Genomic DNA, 25,944 nt, shown 5'->3' on the forward strand with positions numbered 1-25,944 from the left:
CTTAATTTCTTCATTTATGAAATGGGAAGGGTAAGTGAAACGTTAGGGAAGAAAGGAACTTATTCTCACTACTCAGGTTGGGCCTTAGTAAAGAGGGAGAGCAGGACTTTACCATAAGCCTTATCTCCCTACCAGATGATATGTTGGAGGGAAAACTTCTGATTTTTATATTCACATTTTGTTTTTGAATTCTTCCACAAGGCAGGTGGGGTGGCTAACCCAACTGGCTTAACTTTGGTAGTCAATGGGCTGTTTCCAGTCAAGATAGAAAATAACTGAGATCTAATTTACCCTCACATTATAAACCACACAAACTATACAACAGAACTATTTTCAGATATTAAACACCAGACATATAAACTGGAAACTGTACCTCCTATAAACTGTACCTCCTAAATAGCTGTAGCCACTTTTCTTCTTCATTCTAAGACCACTGCCAATACCACTAAGGCCATCATCTCTTCCATGGATAATTACAATAGTTCTAGTCTCTTACCCTTCCCGTTTACCCTGAACACCCTTGTTAGAATTCTATGTAAAATGTAAATATGATTATAGTGGCTTAAATCTCCTAACGGTTCCTACTATTACTATATTAACCCCAAACTCAGCCAGGAGCAGTGGCTCATGCCTATAACCCCAACTTTGAGAGGCTGAGGTGGGAGGCTCGCTTGAGGCCAGGTGTTTGAGGTTGCAGGGAGCTATGATTGTGTCACTGTACTCCAGTCTGGGTGAAAGAGCAAGACTCTGTCTCTAAAACAAAACAAAACAAAAATAAACCCCAAACTCTTACATTTCAAGAACCAGTTTAAAAGTCAGTTAATAAAGGCAGAGGTGAAGTTTCCCTGACCCTCTCAGGCAGACATTTCTTATTACAGTATTGCTATGAAAGCTAATAATCAGTGAGTTCCTATAAGACAGAGACTATCCCATTCATTCCTATATCGCATATGATTTTCTACATAAACAATCGTATCACTGCAAATAGTGTTTTCCTTCCTTCTTTTTAGTCTTTATGCTTTTATTTCTCTTTGCCTTCTTTCTGATCTTAGCAAGAAAGTGTTCAATATTTCACCACTAAGTATGGTATTAGGTATAGATTTTTCACAGATGTCCTTTATCAGGTTGAGAAGGTTTAAAGTTATTTTGGTTTGATAAATGACCTGTAAAATAAATCCCTTAAGGAAATGGCATCTTTTATTTAATTTAGAATTTTCCATGAGTGCCAAAAAAATTTTAAAACAAAAAACCTCTAGACAAAAACTGAAGCATATGCCATTTTCAAAGTATTATCCTTATTTTAGTTAAGATACAGCCATATATTTACAAATATTTACCTCCTAGGAAATGCCAGAAAAAAAACGTATCCTTATTCACCAAGAGTGAACTATGGACTTTGTAATGTAATGGACTTTGTGTGATGATGATGTGTCAATGTAGATTCATCAATTGTAACAAAATGTACCCCCGTGGTAGGTGGATAATGATAATGGGCAGGAGGTATGCATGTGAAGACGGGGTATGTGGAAACTCCCTGTACTTTTTGCTCAGTTTTGCTGTGAACCTAACACTGCTCTAGAAAACAAAGTTTATTAATTTAAAAAATTACCTCCTATAAATGTCAGAAAAATATATACTTAAAATTGTTTGCTTATTAAAAAATAAAAATCAATAATGAAAATAATCTATTCACTTATCTTAAATTTAAGAAGTCTCCCTCAGAAAGCATGGATTATGAAGAAGAAAAACAAAAATTATTGGAGAAAGCAACTTCAAGCAGAAAGGAAACTGTCAAAGCTCAGATGAGTCTTTGTCCCAGGACCAAAAATAATGGTCTCCTGAACAAACTTTAATTAGCACAGTTTATGTTTCATATTTTAATGCCTGATAAGTATAAATATGTTTATAAGCCTTCAGCCCCTGAAAAACAGACTAGGTTAGTTACAAGCAGATGGCAAAAGTTCTATTTTTATAATATTATTTGCTCCGGAACGTGTATTACAAACAAAAAATTGTTAAGTGGCAGAGGGAAGCACAGTTTTCATAATAACTGTCATTTTCAAAGTCTACTGACAATACCTTTGTTTCTCATATAACCTCTGGTACAGAGTTTCTTGGACAAAATTCCTCTGGACTAGCCTATGGAATATCTATATTAAGTTTCTATATCTTGGAAATACACCGGAGTAAGAGTCTCTAATGAGTAGTACGGTATATTTTATAATGATGGCTTTCAGCATTCCCAAAGCAGTCTGGGAAATATCAATTTATTGCCAGTCAGATTTCTGTTTGCAAAAGTACTTGTCTACAGAAAACAGCTGAAAGAACAGTTGTTTCCTTTCAGTTACACTGAAGGAAAGATTGCTGGACTCTGCTTTCTGGTCTGTGGCTGCAGATCTATCACACAGTTTTAACACTGTTACAATGTTATAATAATGACTAACACTTCTTAGGCTCTTACTAGAGCCAGATACTGTGATGAATATTTTATTTTACTTCATCTTCACAAAAATACTAAGGATGCAGTAAAAAGTGAAGATACTTGCCCAAAGTCCACATATTTAATCATCATGTTATTTACCTCCAAGAACTGCTTATTATATATGTAGCAGTCATTCATGTACAATTACTACTGTTAACTCATCAAATCTAAAATACCAATTTTAAGACATATGACTATTTTATCTTTCACTAAGAAAGAAAAAAAAACCCTGCCAATTAAACTACAATGTGCCATCAAGCATAAGAAGTAATCTTATTTCAGAGATTTAAAATGTAGAAAATATGCACCTTAAAATTAATCTTAAAAAGTACTTTTATTGGCTGGGTGCCGTGGCTCACACCTGTAATCCTAGCACTCTGGGAGGCTGAGGTGGGCGGATCATTTGAGTTCAGGAGTTCGAGATCAGCCTGAGCAAGAGCAAGACTTCGTCTCTACTAAAAAATAGAAAGAAATTAGGTGGACAACTAAAAATACATAGAAAAAATTAGCTGGGCATGGTAGTGCATGCCTGTAGTCCCAGCTACTTTGGAGGCTGAGGCAGAAGGATTGCTTGAGCCCAGGAGTTTGAGGTTGCTATGACCTAGGCTGACGCCATGGCACTCTAGCCAAGGCGACAGAGTGGGACTCTGCCTCAAAAAAAAAAAAGTACTTTCATCAAGCTGGGTGTGGTGGCTCATGCCTGTAATGCTAGCATTCTAATCCTAGTATTCTGGTAGGTCGAGGCGGGATGGAGATTGCTTGAGCTCAGGAGTTCGAGACCAGCCTGAGCAAGAGCGAGACTCCATCTCTACTAAAAATAGAAAAATTAGCCGAGTGGGTGTTGTGGTATGAGCCTGTAGTCCCTGTTACTCAGGAGGCTGAGGCAGGAAGACAGCTTGAACCCAGGAGTTTGAAGCTGCAGTGAGCTACAATGACACCACTGTACTCCACCATCGGTGGCAGAGCAAGACCCCATCTCAAAAAAAAAAAAAATACTTTCATCAAAATGTATGTTTAATAAAGATTGGTTAAAGTAAGTCTATACTGAAAAAAATGGCTGAAATAAGACTGGATATTTTATCAAAAATTATGTTATAGTTTCGTGGCTACAATCATGGTTAAAAGACAATTTCAATCTGATCTGCTTCAAACTTTGTAACCTAAGGAAAGCGATTTAGTCTGTCTAATCTTTACATTTACAGATAGACTAGTATTCAAATAGCATGACATTAACAGCTAACGAGAGGTGAACTTAAAACACAGATGCTGCTTTTGTATTGTGAGCAAAATGTCACTGTGGTCTGAAATATCAACAAAGGTTGACAGTGGTTTGTTTAAACAACAAGCAAATATCAAGACATATAGTATCACAGGCACTTCTAACTCAAAAGAACTTGTCCCACAGTACCAAGTACTATATTCACATTTTGACCAGCAATTTTGTAATTGTAACACATCACAATGCTTTAAAGTTTACCAGTTCTACAGTTTTACTTGTAGTCAATCTTTTATTTCTATTTTTTTATTTTTTTCCCCTTCCTTCCTTCTCTTTTGCATTCAATCTTTAAACCTGTTTTGGTTTTATAGTTTTATGAGAGCTGCATGAATAAGAAAATTATACTGAGTCCATTTTTCTACATTGTAATTTAAAAAAAAAGAAAACTTACATTGGCTGGTTGAATTTTTTTTTCCCTTAAACAGTTATGGGAAGCCTGGGAGAGAGACCAAATGACTTCAAATCTCAACTCTATTAGATAATGGGGAGACTCTCAACAGTTTTTTTTTTTAATTTTTTCTTTTGAGACAGGGTCTTGCTGTGTTGCCCAGGCTAGAGTTCAGTGGCATCATCACAGCTCCTTACAATCTCAAATGCCTGGGCTCAAGCGATCCTCCTGCCTTAGCCTCCCAAGTAGCTAGGGCTATAGGTGTGCACCACTACTCCCAGCAAATTTTTCTACTTTTTGTAGAGACAGGGTCTTTCTCTTGCTCAGGCTGGTTTCAAACTCCTGGGCTGAAGTGATAACTCCCACCTCAACCTTGCAAAATGCCAGGATTACAGGTATAAGCCACTGTGCCCAACATTTTTTTTTTAGTGAATAAGGGGCTTGTTATGTTCCCTATGCTGGACCCAAACTCCTAGGCTCAAGTGATCTTTCCCACCTCAACTTCTCCAGTAGCTGGGGTTACAGGCACGCACCACTATATCCAGCTGTTCTGTCAACTAGTAATAAAATCTTTAGGATCTCTCCCTCCTTCTCTGTCTCTCTGATGTTATCATAAAGTCAGCAAAAAGTCATACTTCACCTAAGTATACGACAAAGTTTCTATTATTGTCTGAATGTTTGTATCTGCCCAAAATTTATATGTTGAAACCTAATGCCTAATGTCATGATACTAAGAGATGAGGCCTTGGGAGACAATTAATACCCTTATAAAAGGGGGCCAAGGGACCTTGTTTGTCCCTTCCACCATATTAAGATGCAGCAAGCAGGTACCATCTATCAAGCAGAGGACAATTCCTCACTAGGCACTGAATGCACTGGTGCCTTGATTCTGGACTTCCCATTCTCCAGAATTGTGAGAAATAAATACTTTTGTTTATAAATTACCCAGACTGAGGTATTTTGTTACAGCAGTTGGAATGGACTAAGACAGTTCTCAAAACCAAGCCAAACTCCATTATCAAAGTGATTTTTCTTTATCTGTACCTTAATGTCCATCTCAATGTCAAATTCATGCATATTTTTATATTTAAGTTTGGTATTTTTAGAATCAGTCACTTTAATTGTATTAAAGTCAAAATAGCCCTTTTGATTTATGTAGTCTTTCTGAGTGAGAAAAATTTTGACTCAATCATTTTCACAAATTCTTTCTGGTAAAAGATTAAAGCAGCATCATAAAAAGTATAAATGGGTTATATAACATTCCCAAAAAGATACAGAAAATTTCTAGAATCAACATATCTTAGTTTTATTCCAGTATTTAGTTCCCTAGTCAATACCGCCTCTGCTGAGTCAAATGCAGACCTCACTACCAATTTTGTCTCTAACGACTGAAACAGAACTGGCCCAGATGAAGTCTATGTTATCTTAAGGATTTAGTAATGGTTTAACCCTAAATATCCTTATTATATTTGATTATAATTTGAAAACATTTCACTCAGCATTTTAAAAAAGGCAACATCTACTTTTCCAGAATGTTACTACTTTTTGATCAAAAATTTTAATTGATTATACTCTCAAATGCGGTATTCAAGCATTTTAATATTGCTGATATGAACTAACATTTAAAAAACTGCTAAGATATATCCCTGAGTGAAAAAAAACAAATTGGGCTGGGCACAGTGGCTCATGCCTATAATCCTACCACTCTAGGAGGCTGAGGCACGAGGATCGCTGGAGCCCAGGAGTTTGAGGTTGCTGTGAGCTAGGCTGACAACACTCTAGCCTGGGCAACAGAGGACTCTGTCTCAACAAACAAACAAACAAACATAAATAAATAAATAAAAACAAGTTGTAGAACAGTGTATAAAGCATGGTCCTTTATTTTATTAATAAAATGCACACTTGTGCAATTATACAACTATATTAATTATTTACAGTAAACAAAATGAACACACACCAAACTTATTGCTATAGTTATCTCTGGGCTGTGGGACACGATTATGGGGACTCATTTGCCATCTATATTTAGTATTGCCCAATTAAGCAAATAAAAATAAGGAATGCCCAGTTAAATCTGAATTTCAGTATAGGACATACTTACACAAAAAATACTCATTTATGTGAAATTCGAATTTAACTGTGGCACAGGTTCAAATTTAACATGGGTTTTATTAGAAAACTGGCTGATCTAGCCTATCTTACATATGTCTAATGTCTGAATTGAGACATTTATATATTGCATATTGGATCACTGTTATTTATGTCTATGTAGCAAAACCCAAAAAACTATAAGAATCAAAGTGATTCATCTATTCTCTGTAATAAACAATTAAATGATCAAAACTTAGAAAAAAGTCAAAATGATACATGTCTACAATGAAAAACTATGTTTAAGTTAAAGAATGGTGTATTAATAGATATCTGTCTGCACAGAAGATACTCAAGAACACTGCTGCATGAAAAAAATCAAGTTATTAATAAGTATATATAATACGATCCTGTTTTCATTTTAAAAAGTTTTAAGATATATATTATACATACTTATATATGGATAGGGCAAGGACTAGAGATAGCATGCACAAAACTGTACACACTGTTTACCCCTGGGAAATACAGCATAGGAGGAGATAAGGAGGAATCAGCAGGTTTTTGTATTTGTTTTTATACTTCTTTGTTTGAATTTTGTTTCAAACACTGTGTAGTACTTCTATAATTTTTTTTTTTTTTTGAGACAGGGTCTCACTCTGTTGCCCAAGCTAGAAGACAGTGGTGTCATCATAGCTCACTGCAAACTCAAACTCCTAGGCTCAAGCAATCCTCTTGCCTTAGCCTTCCCAGTAGCTGGGACACAGGCACAAGCCACAGTGCCCAGCTGATTTTTTACAATTTTTTACAGAGAGAGGGTCTTACCATGTTGCTCATGCTGGTCTCAAACTTCTGGGCTCAATTGATCCTCCTCTTTAGCCTCCCAAAATGCTAGGATTATAGGCGTGAGCCACCATGTCTGGCAACACTTCTATAATTTTTTTAAATCAATTTTTTAAAAACTGGGTGGTAGGGGAAATCAAAGATGCAAGTATATTTGGTTCTAAGGCTTTTAAAAATCACAGATAAGCAATACTTACAAAGAAACTAGAAGGATTACCAGCTTTTCATTTTGCTACAGATATTTTTAAAGGGACTACTGAAATAGAATAGAAAGCTCTCCAAATGACTAATTATATATAAAAATTTTATGGCTCCTACTATATATAAGCTTTCTAAGACAGAATATTATTTACTAACAGTTTGAGTATACATTGTGACTAAGGGAGAAATACTGAGTATCTACTATACAACAGTGGTTCTCAAATTTTAACATGTCTAAGTATTGTGGCAGACAGAATAATGGCCCACCAATGATGTCCATGTCCCAACTCCTGGAACCTGTAAACATGTAACTTTACATTCAAAAGTAACTTTGCAAGTGTAATTAATTTAAGTGTCTTGAGATAGGGTGAATTTCCTGGATTATCTAGGTGGGCTCACCATAAACACAAGGGTCCTTATAAAAGACAGGCAAAAGGTCAGACAGGAGAAAAGAGGCTACATTGCTGGCTTTGTAGATGGAGAAAGGAGCCGTGAGGCAAGGGATGTAGGAGATTCCAGAAGATGGAAAAAATCAAAGAAACAGATTCTCTCTAGAGCATCCAGAATAACACAGCCTTTTGGACCCATTTTAGACTTCTGGACTCCAGAACTATAAGACAAAAAATTTGAGTTGTTTTAAGCCACAAAGTTGTAGTTTTGTTATAGCAGCAACAGGATCCTAATACAGATAACTCAGAAGCTTGTAGAAATTATTTTCTAATATTCCATTGTCTGGGTGTGAAAACAAAAAAAATCAAAAGAAGAAAAAAGAAAAAAAATGATATTTTCAGAACCAACCCTCAGAGATTCTGACTCAGGTGGTTTGCATGTTTAACAAGAAAGCTCTATGACTCTGATGCAGATAATCTACGAACTACACTTTGAGAAGTAGCACTTTATATCATACACCAAAATAAATATGGGTAAAAAGAGTCAGTTCTAAAATATAATTTTAAGAGGGGAATCTAGAAGAATATTCAACATGTATATTTATTTGACCTATGGAATGAGAACTTTCTTAGCTTTGAATTGATAGAAAAACACACAGAAAGGAAAATATTGGCAAATTAAAATGTATAAAATCTAAATATTTCTGAAAGATAAAAAATAGAAGGGGTTATGTTTCTATCACATGATCAAAAAAGTTCCTATTTATATTATTCTATAAGCTATTTTAAACTATCACTATTTTAAAAGTTAAATGAAAAGAGAAATAAAGAATTAATTCATATTCACATAACGTGAAATAGGAAAAGTAAACAGTGAGGAATGTTTAATCTAATAACCAAAGGAATAATAATTAAAACCATATTCAACATTCACGTTATATCCACAATAGTAGGAAAGTTTTCTAAAAGTTTGAAAGAAATACTTAAGCAAAATGGTTTATGATAATGTCAACAGGATGCAATATCCTATACCCATTAAAATTATTATGAGTATTATTTGGAAAAATGCATAATAAAGTTCATTAAGTTAAATAGTAACATCAGTCAGTTCCTTGCCCACCTTTGCCATGAAAAATGAAAGCCTGCTGTTAGACCCGAACGAGTCTAAGTACAAGCCTTTGGGAACCACCACCAAAAGGTACTAAGCTAAAAGCTATTTGACTTCAGTCTGTGTGTGAATAGCAACAGTAACCAAGAGCCCATCTACAAGTGCTATGGGACCCTTCCCATCCCTTCCCACTGTCCCACCTGGATCAGTCAAGCTGATCTTAAGCTTATCTATTATTTGAAAGAGCAAATGATGGGGAGGGTAGAGAACATATTCCACAAAAATAGAAAACTGCCAATTCTAAAAAAGGCAATGGACCAGAAGACTATGAGAATGATAGTTTGCCAGAAAGAAAATGGGATGATGTAATAGTACCAAGAAACCCATCAGTTCCTTCAATGGTTCAACCAGCTGAAGCAGGCAGGCAATGTCACCCTTGTAACCATGTTTGTTCAAGTAGATTCATTTATTAATCTCTGTGCAAATGTGGGGAGATCAATTATTTAGGAAGGAAAATTACAGTTTAACTGTAAATGGCTGTTGTAAAGATATCACCTTGCTATAAGATTGATGAGAACAGAAATAATACTTTTTCTTTCTTCATAAATGCAGTTTCATATTGGTCTATTTCCCCTTTAAAATGGTACCTCTGCTAAAGGCAGTCTCCTTTGATAATAATCAAGCAGTGAGGTTTAATGCTAAAGTAATGTTTTTAATTAATGTTTTGTTGGACTACGCTATGGTCATTATCATCAACTTCAGGCAGCCAAGTATAGAAAATATTTCCTAGAGCCAGATTAAATGGTTTTAGTTCAGCCAATTCACACACAATTAGAATTATAGTTAATTAAGCATAGCTATTATGATAAAGTAATTATTTATTGTTGTATTATTCCAAAGTCATCTGTTTAGAAGACAAATTTGCCAATCTGCTTAAATTCTATATTTAACTTACATCTTTTCCCTAAATTTTGATAGCTAAATAATAGATCTCAAGATCAGCAGTTATAGTTCTATTAGACCTTAAAATTCACATCTCAATAACACAAAAATCAAATGAATATCATATTAAGCAACTTGCGAAAAGTATGAAAAATGATGTACCAGAAGATAGAGAACCTGCATTTTAATTTCAGCTTTGTAATAAAACTAGCCCTGAGATCTTGGGCAAGGTCAATTCAACTCTGTGACCCTCAGCAAATTCACTTGTAAAATGAAGGTGTGTGAAACTAGATGGCCCCTTCCAATCATGTGATTCTACTTATACCAATTTTTGAAGTTATAAAATAGTACCATTCCATTTATTGCACAGACTGACCCTGTTACATCTAGGCTACCACAAACTAAAAATAATCGTGGGGGCGCTGGTCGGAGTACAAGACTTGTCCCAACCACAGCTGTTTTGCTTTTTGTGACTTGAAACCTTAGAGAATCATTTATGCCTCCTCCCTTTTGCTTATTCCCAATAAGCCATCAGTGGTAAAGTCTAACTGCTTTTATTTCAGCAGCTTCCCACATGCAACCCCTCACTATGCCCAGATTGGCCAGAACATTGGATATATAAAGGGGAGTAATGAGAGATGGGTGAAAAAGACCCTACCTATCTTTTTTTTAAAAAACCTTATCTCCCAACACTCCCCTTTATGTACTCAACACTCCTGCCAAACTCCTTCTCTCCCAGGGCCACCTCAAGATGCCCCACCCTCTGTACTCCACTGAATCACTAAAATTCCTCCAGTTTCCAGCACTCCCCTCCTGGCAGCCCTTATAAAGCTGCACCATGGAAAAACTGTGGTCAGAAGGTGATTCATCCTTCTGTGCATTTGGAGAGTGCTCCAACTCTCTCAACACTCTTCCTGCTTTTCCAATTTTCAGATATCTCACGAATTTATCAGTGGTTTCCAAAAATTATAGCTAGACTGAAAATACACTTGAACTTTTTAAAAATTGCATTTTAAAGGTTTACATCTCACCATTTATGCAAGGTTTTAAAATATTCTTTGGTAGAGTTTTAATATCTTCATAAAGTTCCTGAATATATCTATTAAGTTTATTTAAAATTAGATTTATATTTGTTGCTTTTGTGAAAGGGATTCCTTTATTACATTTTCTAAATAATTTCTACTCTTAAGGAAAACATTTAACTATACCACTTGATCAAATTCTACAGATTAAAAAAGAGTATGATGCAATCAGGTGATCTCTATTTCAGCTTATATACATAATTCTTTATTAGGCTTTATCCAGTCTCATCTAATCCCATTAATCTCTTCCATGGCTTTTTACTGTTATTAGAAGAGTTTATTGCACCTATACTTTTACTTCCTAAAACTCAGCACAAATAAAATTAAATCATTATCTGAATTCCATGAGAACAAGACAAACTCTCTTACTACTGCCCAGCACAGTGCTTGGCATGAGCAGGCCTCAAATGGATGTTCAATATTTCACATTTTGTTTTCTCATTTTCAGCTTATTTCTGGTTAAAGTGACAAAAGCTTGCTGTTACCCTTTCCGGATAACTATTACTTTATTCTTCTCTTGGATTTCATATTTTAATTACTGTTTTTCTATCTTATCAATGTAATTCTCTTACACAGAATATAGAAACATTTGTTTTAAAATAATGAAACTACTTTAGGCAATTACTCACTAACTCTCTGCCCAAGGGCAAAAGCATTTACATTGTGAAAAATGAAAACCAGGCCAGGTACAGTGGCTCATGCCTGTAATCTCAGCATTTTGGGAGGCTAAGATGAAAAGATCGCTTGACGGTAGGAGTTGAAGTACAGCCTGGGCAACAGTGTAAGACTCCGACTCTCAAACAAAAAAAGATTAGCTGGGTATGGTGGTGCGTGCCTATAGTCCTACTACTTGGGAGGCTGATGCAGGAGGATTGCCTCAGGCCAGGAGTTCAAGGCTACAGTGAGCTATGACTGGGCCACTGTACGCCAGCCTGGGCAACAGAGTGAGACCTTGTCTCAAAAAAAAAAAAAAAAGAGAGAGAGAGAGAGAGAAAGGAAAGAAGGGGACAGAACACTTTGAGTTCTAATTTTCACATTGATCACTGTAAATTCTAGGCCTCAACAGTCTTAAGAAATTATAGATCAAATTCATCATAGCAACTTACTACTGAAAACTTACATGAGAAGTTGGGGGGCAACTCAAGCCATAAAAAGAAAATTAAATTCTAAGTAATTTGAAAGACTGGCTAACAGGTAAGAGTGGAAAAAGAAAAGCATACTGGTATCTTTCTTATCTATATGTCAAAAACTGTCAGTGAGGGCCAGGTGTGGTGGCTCATGCCTGTGATCCTAGCACTCAGGGAAGCTGGGGAAAGAAACACTGGAGGTCAGAAGCTTGAGACCAGCCTGAGCAAGAGTGAGACCCCCATTTCTATTAAAAATAGAAAAAATTAGCCGGGCGTGGTGGCGCATGCCTGTAGTTCCAGCTACTGGGGAGGGTGAGGCAGGAGGATTGCTGGAGCCCAGGAGTTTGAGGTTGCTGTGAGCTAGGCTGATGTCACGGCACTCTAGCCTGAGTGACAGATTGAGACTCTGTCTCAAAAACAAAACAACAACAACAAAAAAAAACTGTCAGTGAAATTCGGCTCTTCTTCAGAGGAAATGGGAGAAGAAGCTATGGCACTGCCTTCAAGTAGAGGACAGTCTTATTGATAGGACACAAATGTAATTTATGGTGATATGATAAATGAAATAGAGATAGATCAAGGTGCTGTGGGAATATTTACGAAGGAACTCAATTTGGGGCATCAGAGAAAGCTCCCAGAGGACATGATATTTAAAATGTAAGAATTAGAACTAGTCAATGTTATGGAGGAAATTTACTGGTTTGATTGGTCGATTGTCTCCCTAAATTTCAGGCTGTCAGAATTATGCTTTAGCCACTCATCACCCATGCATGGGCACCAACTTAGAGCCACACAGATTTTATTCATTTCCTTCTTACCTGCACAAACCCTATTTAATTTCATTTCCTTGTGCTCTGTGTAAACCATCAGACCTAACTCATCACAGTTTTAGAGCCTAAAAATCCTCAAATAGAAAATATTGTCCTTTTTACTGTCCTTTGTGGGGATATTCCTAATCATATGGTGTTACCACTCCATACTCCATGAGGAACAAACTCTGAGACAAAGATCTGAGAAAACATTGTCACAGAAGGAAACAAAGTTGTTCTCTCAAAACCACAAATTCTAGATTTTATCTATACTCTCAAAAGAATACTCTGTGCTAAAAAGGCAACAATCTACTAGTCCAGTGCTGTTCTGTTTGGTTCTAGCTTTACTAATCCCAGATAACTGGCACATAACTTTCCAAAATTATCCTTAAGCTTAACCTAATTTAGTCTTACATTTTTACCTCATGGGAATATGGTTACAACACAGGCTGGTCCTAAAAAATACACTCTGTCCTTTTAATCTCCTTCCCTCTACCACCACATGAATGATCCCTACCTTCTAAGTATTTTCAACATTTATATTTTCCATTGAGTGTGTGTATGTGTGAAACATAAAACTCCTGGAGAAATAAAAAGTAGGTAGAAGACAGAGTTGTTTTTTAATTAAGAGTTAAGAAACTTTAGCACACACAGTAAGATCATTTCTGCTTGATTCTTTTGAACACAGATGGAACTAGGTGACATTTATAGTAGCGGACCTTGCCATTTCTGGTGCAGAATTATTTCTGGAAGAGATTCCAGGTGGCAGCCTAAGGCCAAAGGAGGTGTCTTCTAGGTCTTCTCTAATCTCAATCTACAACTCGGAGATGGCACATAGGTTCTGGGGACCTGAGCATTGCATTCCAGGCTGTTCCTTTTGTGCTAGGTTCTCTAACAGAAGTCCACCCAAAATATAGGAGTCAGTGGAGGAGTAATGGGTACTCTCCAGGGCAAACCCACCTGCAAGAGTACTACTGTATGGCGTGCATATTGGGACATTTTATCATCTCCTTTGGAGCTAAAAAAAACAAAACAACGACAAAAAAACCAGTGCCCCATGTTCACTATATAACACTTTGATTGCATACACATCTTTATCCAGTCTGTTTTAAGCCTCAATTTTTAAATACTAACGCTTTTATGCTCTGAATAAAACTAATTTTTTAACGAAGTCTTTCCCTTAGATGTTTTCCAAAAAATTATGTGTGTATAAACACAGATGCATCTTTTTTTCTAGCAAAGGAGGTTAATAATACTCAGCAGATTCTCAAAAGGGTTAGTAGGAGACACTGACAGAGTAACTGTTCTTTTACTACGTGGATATTTTTGGTAGAAGTGATTTAAGGTAACTATGCATTACCCAAAACAAATACAACAATGCAATGTAGTCAGGTAAAATTAGGATACTTATTTCTAAAAGGGTTCTCCTGCCCTTTTGTCAATTGCAAAGAAACACTTGCTTGTTCTCTAACTCTCAATAAGCTAACCTGTACCTTCAGCAAACTGGAGGGCTAAATAATAAGTTTATGTGAAATCACAAAATCTTAGCCCTTGATGAAAATATGAAAACCAGGATAGCCAGCCATGGTGGCTCACACCTGTAATCCCAGCAACTTGAGGCTAAGGCAGGAGGATCATTTGAGAGCCATGGAGTTCAAGGCTGCAGTGAAGTATGATGGCGCCACTGTACTCCATCTTGGGAGAATGAGAAAGACTCCATCATTTAAAAAAAGAAAGAAAGAAAAGAAAACAAATCCAGGATGGAATCCAGCTTAAACCTCCCACCAAAATAATATAAAATGTCATCACAAAGCAATGAAAATATTGTGGTCACTTGAAAGGAACCTGAAATTTTGTGTACTTATGAAAATGACAAATAAAAGAATGCTTCTGAACATTTTGGCTTTGAAGATTGAGTTTTCAAAATTAAGCACTGCATGACCAGATTTTTATTCTGGAAGCTTTTATATTTCAAGACAGTGACACTCATCATATCTACGATGATATTTAATTTCTGGCTCCCAGGCAACTGGTTTGTCCCTTGTCATTAATATGGGTGGTAATTACAAGGTTACCTTTAGCCTAATCCTAGCTGAAGAATTCACAAGAAAAGTCAGAAACGAGTTACTCTCCAGTAAACAAATCACCAGGGGATTTAGCAACTCCAAGTTAATCAGCTCAGCATTTGCAGGGGAAAGATGGGGGGGGGGGGTGTGGTTGGGAGGTGGTTAGCACACAGGAGAGTGTATACACACAACAAAAATAACAAAATACCACTACAATAATCCAACTATATTAATATATATTATATTAAACACTATAATCAAAGAGATGCTTCTTTTGCCTTTTCTATTTCTCTTCCCATTTTACTCATTCCTTATTTCCTTATTATCTTTCTTCAGATATTTAGTCACGTACTTCCCCCACGAACCCTGCCTTTTCTTTCTGCTCCAATTTGTCTATTTCTATGGCTTTACAGATCATGAAGTATCTCAGAAAATTGAGAAACTAGAAGTATATCTGTAAATGTGAAGCTCAGGGGGAAAGCCTAAAAAAAATCCATACTTAAAATTCTCAAAATACTTACAAAACTCAGGATGTTTACATTTTTAATCTAAAATAATTTTAATGAAAAGGAAAGTTTATTATAATAAAATCTCACATTTTATTGAGATCTGGGTAACTAATCTAAGTGGTTTTGCACATTCTTTCATTTAAACCCCACAATCACCCTAAAATCTCATGATACTGATGGGGAAACTAAAGACCAGAAAGGTGAAACCATGCCCAATACCACACAGCCAAATAATAAATCATACAGGCAAGCCACCCAAGATCACATTTTCATTTTTAAATTTTTTTATTGATGTATCATAATTGTACATATTTGGGGATATATGTCATATTTTGATACATGTATACAACGTGTAGTGATCAAAGAGGGTAATTGAGATGACCATTACCGCAAACATTTGCCTTTTCTTTGTGATGGGAACATTATAATTCTATTCTAGCTATTTTGCAATATACAATAATTAACTATAATTTTCCTACTGTACTACTGAATACTAGAACTTATTTTTTCTATGTAACTGTATTTTTGTACCAACCATCCAAAATGTGAATCTCAATAAAACAAAACACCCTCAAAATAGTAACAGAAACCAACTTATATATTAACGGCAAATATTTAGCAACGTTAAAGAACAGGGACATACATAACTGATTAGCATAGTTTCCTGCCAGATGACAGGAACCTTATAGCAAAATCTGAGGCCCAACTATGTATGAGCCTTAGGGCCTGATTATGTTTTATACCCTATCTTAACCACCTCCTGTAATTTATAATTTTACTGTCCCTATGCTTATCATAAACCTTTTCATTCAAGTCCTTTGATGTTCAGAAGTCTTTGGAAGAGTAAAATTGAGGAGACCAGTAAAGATAATTCCAACTTCTCAATTAATAGTCCTTGTGCTGCACTTTTTTGAGTGGGCCTCATCACAAAGGATTATATAATCAGATTAATGCAATAGTGTAAAACTATATTTTTGAAACTTAGGTCTTTGATTTTTAGATACTATAACATCTAAAGATTGAAAAATGATTTACTATATACTTGCAAAAGCAACACAGTTTATGCAATAGCACTGCTGATATGTGTAAATGCCTGAAAAAAAGTTGTCAAGACCAAATTTCCCTGCCCAGCTGAGAACTATGAATAATGGAATTTCTGCAAAGAAACATCTTGTCATAGAGCATTTAAGGCATACATATAGAAAGCAAACATCTGTGAGAATACTTGAAGTAAGAATGATTTTAAAAAAGACTTCACAGAAATCACATATGGAATTATTACCTTTAGGAGGCCTACTTTAATTTTAAAATACTACTTTAACCATTTGAGGTATGTTGACTTTGAGTAAAAGAAAAACTCAGATTGTTACCCCTTCCCAACCTGAGATTTTAAATTGCAAAATTTTAATAACTGTAAATGAAATTGCATTTATATATTATTGCCTAGCAACTTCAAAATAAATAAAAATATTTTAATTTACCTAAAATAAAATCAGTTATAGTGATCACTACGTCTAATAAATATTAGTGCTTCTATTTGCTATTCTTTACCAAAAGGCCAAGATAAAAAAAGAAATTACTGGTTTTGAGAAGTATTTTTCCACAAGTACAAAAACATATAGCTAATGATTTCACATAGAAAAGATAACAAAAATTCTATTGTCAAATAATAGATAAATTCAAAGAGTTGAAATATGCTAGCATTGTTACTATAATTGACCAGATTATAAACATCAGTTCCCTGAGGTTCTGATACTGGACAGGAAATTTCAGAAGCTCCACTATATAAAACATTTTTAGGTGTTGAGCCCAGGAATAAAGTCTGAGATTCTGCCAACAATACTCCTCCTGAACACAATGGCAAAGCCTTTGTGTAACACAGCAGTACACTCAACTTTCTTATTAATTTCATGTTCCTCCATCTTTTGTAGCATATGAATGAAAATAGCCTTCTCTTGGAAGTTCTATTAATTCTTAGGAAATAAACCAAGAGCAAAGGGTAGCAAACCAGTTTAAGGAAAACTTTGGTTTTTGTGGCTCTATAATAAGAAAATTAGTAATGGACGAGAGTGATAGCTAAAAAAATGAAAATGACTAGATTGACCTTCAGGTGGTTAAGAGTCATATTTAATGAACCTGGATCCCCTCTGCGTATCTCTGCCTTCCACTCCTAACACCCTCTCATGTCTACCCCTAATACACACAGCTTCTTTCCTGGAAATGAGTGTTTTATATTGTGGAGGCCACCAAGTCCAAAGAATATAACTTTATTTTGCTATAAGTTTTATGATAACTTCTATCAAGTTTTTGGCTACACTTAACTGGAAAAACTAAGAAATGTCAGAGTCTTAAAGTTTAGCAACATGTAGATCCACATAATGTTTAAGGATAATTTATTTTGTAAATTTGTACCTATTCTTTGAAATCTTTTAAACTTACTGCAGATATCATATATGTAGCATAGTTAAAAAGGACCAGTAAAGGGCTCAAAAACATGGGATATATTTTGAGTTCTTTTCAAGGAAAAGAAATATCTACATATCTTTCCTCCCTTACTTACCAAAAATGCTGACATTGATTGCTATGACTTTCTAATGACAGGTACTTTTTCAAAAGAACAACAAAAACTATCCTATTCCAAAATATATCATATGTAGGGATAACAAATAAAGCTCTAATATTAACTTTGAACTTACAATAACTTTATTCATCAGACATCAATCACTGAGTCAATTAAAACAAGCCATGAGACAACCATGTGAAACTGAAAAAGCAAAACTGGTTATTAGCTCAACACGGACTGTTCATAAAATGGGCTGTATGCTAATCAGTCTGCTGTTTTAATTAAAAGAATCATTAGCTAAATCAAATATGTAAATTAATTTCACAATATTTGAGAAAAATGCAAAAAAAAACCTTTCGTTTATCTAAAATACTTTAAAACTTTCCTATAATCTGTTGGACAGACCAGTTTTTCCAGATCCTGTATAAACAAATGGTAACCTATGTTCTGTTCAATTATCACAAATATTGAATTACTGTAGTTTAAATTAATAAGATTTTATTATATTTGCAGTATTAACTAAGTCAGATATGGAATTATTACATTTAGGAGGCCTACTTTAATTTTAAAATACTGCCTTAACTATTTGTGGTATGTTGCCTTCAATGTTTATTCTCCAATTTTCTATATGGATATTTAATACAACACTACACTAAATTTGCTGTTGAATTACATTACTATCCTTTATGTGAACTGCACAGAACTAGTCAACAGATCAAATAATTAAGAGATTGCACAATTTGAGGTAGCATCTTCAGAAATGCTTTATAAAAAGAACGTCAATTCCTTAAACTATGCCAAAAATCTCACTTAGCTAAATTCTGACAATCTTTGTCAAATCCAGAAAAAATGAATTCAATTAGAAATAAGGAACTTATTTTAAATATATTCTCCTTAACAGCTTTTATTTAAAAAATACCTCCTATCCCCATATACATTTAATGTTTCTGGCTAATTCACATTCTCTTCCCTGTATTCTCATTTCTGTCACATTTTTTCCCCATTAAATTGAGCACATTGTATTTGGTTTCTTTTCTTCCTACTCATTGTTCAGATCAGCATTTTAATAATCTTTTAAGCAATGTTATTCAAATAAAACAGGCTATATGAAGCTAAAGAAAATTCTCTAAGTTCAATTTTGTTTAAAGTGAGATCATTTTCCTAGACTATTAAAAATCCATGCAAAGCAAGCACCACAACTGGTAAACAGCTACAGAAAATTGGAAGCTTAAAAATAAAGCCGTTAAAAACACTTCATTACACACCTTCTCTGTGAAGCCCTTTGTTTCCACTGAAAACCATACTGGAATCCTTGTAAAAAAGAAGTTGCCTTCTGGCTGTCAACAGCTATACTGTCAGTAACTGAGGGATCCAGATGTCTGCAGCGGTTAAAACAAATGTTCAGCGTTGGTGCTGATTCCACTTCCCTCCGTGTAAGGTTTTCACAAAGGCAGCAGAGTAAGAGCGCACATAGCAACAGCACTCACAGCTGATTGGATGGAGGGTGTGCTCAACCTCCCCTGCTCGCTAGGTCCACTACAGCTTCCTGTCTACTTGGCAGCACTGTTACGTTTTCTTTGCTCCTCATGAACTCAGCTGTGTTTAGGCAGCTTGAAAGGAAAGAACAGTAGACCAATAATGACAAAGTACTGTAGCATGAGCCCCTAAAATATGTTTCTGTTGTTGCTTTTAAAACAGACAGAGGCTGGTTCAAAGGTAGTGAGTTATCTCACAGTCAGCTACAGATTGAACTCCTTGTTCTATTACTTTCCCCTCTTCTCACTACTGCACTTGACTAGTCTTTAAAAAAAAAAAACAGAGAAATTTGTAAGACAAAGATTTATTTCAGTTAGTGTTTCACATAAAACTGAGGACAGAGAAGGACAGGGAGGGCATCAATTTATGACTTGACATTTCAAGTAAATCAGGTTCTACCAAGTGAAACCCTCTGAAAATGCGGAAATACAGTAAGTTACAACAAACAGAATAAAGCATCACCCTCCATCTACCTAGAACTATAAATTACTTTACAACAAATTTCACAAATTCCTAGATTGTGAAAAGCACAACCTCTTAGATATTTAAAATGGAATAAAGGCCTGAAATCTCACTCCTCAAATGTATGCAATGCTTCTAAGAGGGCTAGAAAAACAGGTTAACAGATTGATTAGAAAGATTCAAAAAGGAAAAATAATCAGTTACTCTGGAAACAATACAAGATTTAACTAGGTATTTGTAGTAAAACATCTTATTACATAAAACAATGACATTTAGCCTAAATTCATTTACTCTTCTTTATCATAAATACCTACAGATATGAAAGTATAGATTCTTTTCAGATTTCAAGTTACTGGGCTTAAGTGTACCAGTCCACATTATCTCCACAAACTTCAACAAAAACAAAAATCCCTCCCTAACTTATAAAGTTGTTTGGGAGAGTCAATCAATATAGGTAGTAGGGGATGAACAGATGTGAGGGATCAAAAAAACTTATCATTTCAGAAGTATTTCCCCTGATCATCACATCAACTAGGATGGTGGTTTTCAAACTTTTAAAGCAATGGAACTCTTTATTTACACTCTTCCAATAAAATTATCAGCGGTGGCTCTAGGATTTCTACACAGGAGTGGTTTGTGGGAGTAGGCTGAGGCAGTGCAGAAGCATGCTGTTTATTACTCAGATCTTTGTTTATCTTGAGTGTCTTGGGGGTAGGGAGTGGAGGCTGACGGAAATGTTGGCATTACTAATGCACCCTACGAGCACCATGAGGCTATTTTTAAATGAGAGGCCACAAACAGCACTGCAATTTCATGTCAGGCCCAGAATCCACAAGATTCCTACCCCTGAATAAGCTTCTAGGATCCATGGAGTTCTACAGTATACAAGAAATAACAACCTGGAAGACGTTTTTTTTTCTTTCTTTCCTTTTTTTTTTTTTTGCTTTAATGAAATCTCACTATTACTTTAAAGAAAGAATCTGATCACTGGCCCCACAATTAGCCAGAAAGAGAGCTATTAAGCCCCTAGAGAAACAAGAAGGAAGATAACAATTGGGAACACAATAAGCCTGTGAGGTAGGTGACTCAGAGAAAGAATGGCATTGTAGAGGCAGCAAGGATTATGGAGTCAGGCCAATTGGGTTCAAAACATGAATCTACCATTTACTAACAGTGAGACCATACACAAAACTATAAAACCACTATAAGCTTCAGTTTCCTCATCTGTAAAACTTCTTCTAATCCAAGACCTCTCAGGCCTTCTGTACTTTTTCCTTAGTACTTAGCTCAAAGAATGTTGAATAATTATTTACAAAATGACTTCTTTAATGATAGTTTCTTCCACCACACTGTAAGTGCTTTAAAGGGAGGTACTATGTCTACTTAATTTTTCTACCTAGCACCATGCCTAATTTATATCTTGTATAATACTTCCTTTGATTTTACAACCATGGGAGGCGAATAGAGTAAGTTGAACATCTTATTTGACCACCTTCATCATTCAAACAAGGAAATCAACTCTAAAAATTTATATAAGTCACACAACTAGAAGTCAAAGGAAATCAAATTTAAAACTTTTTTTGCATTAATAAATTTACACTTCAAAATTAACCTTTTCCTGTATCAAAAAAGGAAGAATAATATATAGTCACTAGGTTGTTTTAGACTATTTTCCTTTCAGTTATAGTCCTTAAACTTTCTAATTAAAGGCTAATGATATCATATACTTATAAAATTGATTGACATATAGAAAGAACTTACAGAAAAATATTAAATGTATTTAATCAGAGCATGTAATTATAAATGAACAAAAGCTACTCCAAAAGATGTGGCACCTTAAAAATTTAAATTCAGTTGAGAGAATTTAGTGAAATGCTTCCTCTGTGCTGCTAGTTTTCCAATAAATTTCAGAATGGCACTTTATATATTTTTGAAGAAGGCTTGCTTTTTCCTGATTTGTTCATCTTGGTACACAAAGCTAGAATAAGTATGCTATAAAATGATGGCACATTACCTACTTTGCAAATCTCAAAAGTCTACAAACTAAGAATCTGCATAACATGAAATTTTATACAATTGCTAGTCCCAGGTTCTCAAAGCTCAACCCCCAACCCCATGAAAAATTCCCTTTTCCTTTGGAACCCACCTAGCACAGCTGTTAAATATACTCTCCAAATGGACCAGTTCAAGAAATATAAATTACTTATTTTATCCTAATGTAAGGAAATAAATAAGAAAACTGATTTTTCATAAGAGTTTTTTAATACTATATATTTCAAATACAAAATGGAAAAATTTCAAATATGTATTATTTCAGATTATCTATACTGTTAGCAGAAATAATTGAGAACTATCTACTGACAATAAGATAATTTAGAGTTAATTATGTTATCTTTGATGCTTCCTAAACAAAATATATATATATACATATATTTTGCTGGTAGAAAAAAAGAACCCTTCAAAGGTAATGATTAAATAGCTACTACATACATACGTATATTAAATGACTACTCTCTCTCTCTTTCTATATATATATATTTTAAGTAGCCACTACACATTGGCCCATGTGCCAGGCATGATGCCAACCCCTTTACATACACATCTCTTCTGACCCTCAGGTAGTTGTTATACCCAAAGATATGGAAACTGGCTTGTTACTTGCCCAACTAATTAGAACCAAGTGGGCAAAGCCAGGATTCAAATTAGGTCTTCCTGAATCTAACATGTATGCTCTTAACCACTACTGTCCTTCCCTCAACAATTGTTTTCTTATATACATTTCCATAAGGCAAATACGGCATTACCCAGAAATAAAGTTTAAATACAGAAATCTCATGTAAACATTTTCCATTTATTACTCAGCCTCATTACACCTCAAAACTATCATTAATACACTACTTATACAATACAGAAAAACGGGATTTGACTGCTAAACAGAGAGCCAAACTGTAGCTGCAGTGTGATCATGACAGCAATAAAAGGTTCAATCTGTAAAACTTCACTACTTCATGATTAAAGATTACATACTTAATGCAGAGAAAGTGAAAAATAAAAATAAAAAAGGACACTAAACCGGGAACCACAGAAGTGGATTCTGGCCCCAAATCTACCTCTAACCAGCTTTGAGATCTTAAGCATTTCTTTAAAATTTCTCATTATTTTTTTGTCTGCAGTGCCAATATGTTGTAAGAATCAAATAGGATGGGATAAAATTATTTCGAAAGCAGCAATGTACTACACAAATAGGATATTGTCATCCCAGATGGTTCTGAGGGCTGGGAGAAAATGTCCAGATGTGTCAGTGTAAACATGTTTGTACAAAATCCAACTTCATTATTGGAAAGATCCCTTAAAGTAGCAAGACATAATGAAGAAGAGCCAGGGGGTTCAAGTTCTTTCCACTTATAAGCTGTGCTATAAAATTAACCTATCTGAGCTTATTTCTTCATCTGTAAAGTGGAAATAATCATTTCTCCAAGTGCTGTACATCACTTAGCACAGTACTTGGCTTGCATACAATTTATGTTTCCTTTTTTCCTTTGCATACATCAGGTCTATATGATGTTGACAAAGGGTGCACACATGCGTACAAATAATGGGAACTACATTAGTATACATTAATAGTATTTCACATTAATAACAATGGGAATGAAGCTTAAATCTTGATTACCAAAGAAAGTTTTCTATGACACTGATATTTTTTTAAATTTCTTAAATGTCACATTTAACAGTTCAATAATAATTTGCAATGAAGACTAAATAATAGCTAAAATTTAACACTGTTAACAGCTGTGGAAAACAGAGAAATTTATGATTTAATTAAATCAGAGTTTTTATTTAAAACGTTAGCATTGTTAGGTCAGTATAGGGATAAATTAAACCATAAATTACATTAATTCCCACTCTCATGGAGATTCCTAGCAATCATATTTGCTGAAATGATTACACAGTGATTTGTATTCATTATGACAAGGTACAAATAAACCAAGTGGCCAAACAGTAATCCAAAAATACTGTGTTTTTAAGAGCTAACATACATTCTAAAAATTAAAATATTAACAAGTACCTAAGAGACTTAATTGGAGTTCTCATCTTTCAAAAGATTTTGGGTTATGATGACCTAGATTAGTTCCAAGACGAAAGTCTTGTTTACAAAATCGAAGATCTTGGAAAGAAGAAAATGTTCTAGCCCGTTTCTTGGCATCATTCATACTACATTGTTTAAAATGAGCTAGAACATGGGTTATTTATAATCTAAGCTACTGGACAAACACTTTTTCTAATAATATCTCATACACACTTAATAAGTATCTCATACATACTTAATAAGTATCAAGATCAGGTATAAGAACTTATTTTTAATATACTATAACACTTAGTCTTTGTAAATTAGTATCACCATTATTACATTAAATGTATGCCAAGATGTACATGGATTCCCTTTATCCATACTTCCTTAAAGACATATTCTAGGATGTTAACTTTCTGCCATTATAAAGAATATTGTTTGATTCAATCTTAAAAATTGAAAACCAATCATAAGTTTTTTATTTTGATAAATAAAATGATGTTTTGCTAAAAGTTTTTCCATGGAGATAATGGATCCCATATATACTTGTCCCTTTGACAATCACAATTTTGTGAAATAATATTTTGTAGATGAAGAAACTGAATCATAGAAATTAAGGCAGCTGACAGGTTTAGTTAGAATCACCTACCTCAGGTTTAATTCCAAGTCCTGTGATTTTTACCACAACTACCCATCATTACCTGTACTAATAGAGACAAATACTCATACAAATGACAGATTTTGCATTTAAAACTTTGGAGAATGTAGTAGAAATTTGGCAAAGTCAAACAGTTATATGTACAGATTTTGTCAACTTCATGTAGATTTAAGAAGGCTCAATCATTAAGTCCCCAAAGCATTAATATTGTTCACTTGCATTTTTTTTAAATTTGCTAATTTGAGACTATTCTATATAGGCTTGTTTCCAAGTGATATGACTAAACTCTTCTGGCTATTTATAACACCTCAAACTCTAGCATGTCTGAAACTGAATTAATTTTCTTCTGAATAAGTTTCACCATTATTATCAGTGCCATCCTCCCAATTCCCCAAGCTAACAAACTCTGGAAAGAAAACACCCACTGATTGTGTGTTTAGTACGTATAACCTCTTTACTCAGGTTATGTCATTATAAGGAAACTGTAAAATGAATACACTATCCCAGTTTGAACCATTGAAATGGAAGCTCAGAGAAGTCAGGTAACTTAAGCTTACACACACAGCAAGTAACAAAAATCAGAACTTGCACCCAGGTCTTTCTAGTTCTAAATGATAAAACAACCTGGAGAATTAATGTGCTTTGAAATTAATATAAAGGGCTGGGACTATCATTTTATTTTTAAATAAAATAGGAAAAATAAAAGATCAGCCCCAATTGCTCATAGTAAGATTGATAAATTACTTTTGATTTGGGGGAGTAAGGACAGGGGTGTTATTATAGGGCAGCATTGTCAAATGTCTTCTAATTGCAGATTGCAGTCAAAAAAAATTTTAAAGGCACTGCTCCACATGATACTGTCTCTTAATTAATTACTACCATCCCCTACACTGTCCCTAAATGGGTATTTGGTTCTACCATATTATATTCAACCAACATCAACTTTGGAAGCACATAGTAAGGGCTGAAATTAGGTTTTATTTTGCTAAATAGTTGCTAGAGATTTACAGCCAAAATTCTCACATCTCACAGGCTGCCAGAACTCAGTTCTACAGACCCTCCTTTACTAGAGGTAACAATACCTTCTAGAGAGACAGATATTTAGAGATACCTAAGGATTCAGAATGCACAAATCCTCTAGCTACTGAATATATCTTTCTGTGTAAAGAGAGACAGTTTTCTTTTTCTTTATACAAATGCTTGAGTCAATCTTTCTATCAAAGCTCTCCAAAGAAAGAACAGGTTCAATGGAGCCATGAAAAGCCATTAGGCAAATCCATAGCTAGCCCAGTATCTGTAGCTGATAGCATGGGGAAAAAAGAAGAGGAACAGAGCAATAGGATTCTTAA

At 34.7% G+C, this 25,944-nt stretch overlaps 1 protein-coding gene across 10 annotated transcripts in view; it reads right to left on the reverse strand.

Moving 5' to 3' along the window:
* Positions 1 to 25,944, reverse strand: part of FAM214A (family with sequence similarity 214 member A) — a 126,744-nt gene that overhangs the window by 53,139 nt on the left and 47,661 nt on the right. For 5 of the 10 annotated variants that reach the window (XM_045529591.1, XM_045529531.1, XM_045529584.1 and 2 more), the window contains exon 1: positions 19,136 to 19,597. The exons of the other annotated variants lie outside the window; for them this stretch is intronic. In XM_045529591.1, coding sequence (XP_045385547.1) covers positions 19,136 to 19,172 — 37 coding nt within the window. In that variant the 5' untranslated portion in view covers positions 19,173 to 19,597. Of the gene's footprint in view, positions 1 to 19,135; positions 19,598 to 25,944 lie in introns of those variants that run through there. 10 annotated transcript variants of the gene reach the window in all.

Source organism: Lemur catta, chromosome 1, assembly GCF_020740605.2.
Source record: "Lemur catta isolate mLemCat1 chromosome 1, mLemCat1.pri, whole genome shotgun sequence".
Taxonomy (NCBI): Eukaryota; Metazoa; Chordata; class Mammalia; order Primates; family Lemuridae; genus Lemur; species Lemur catta.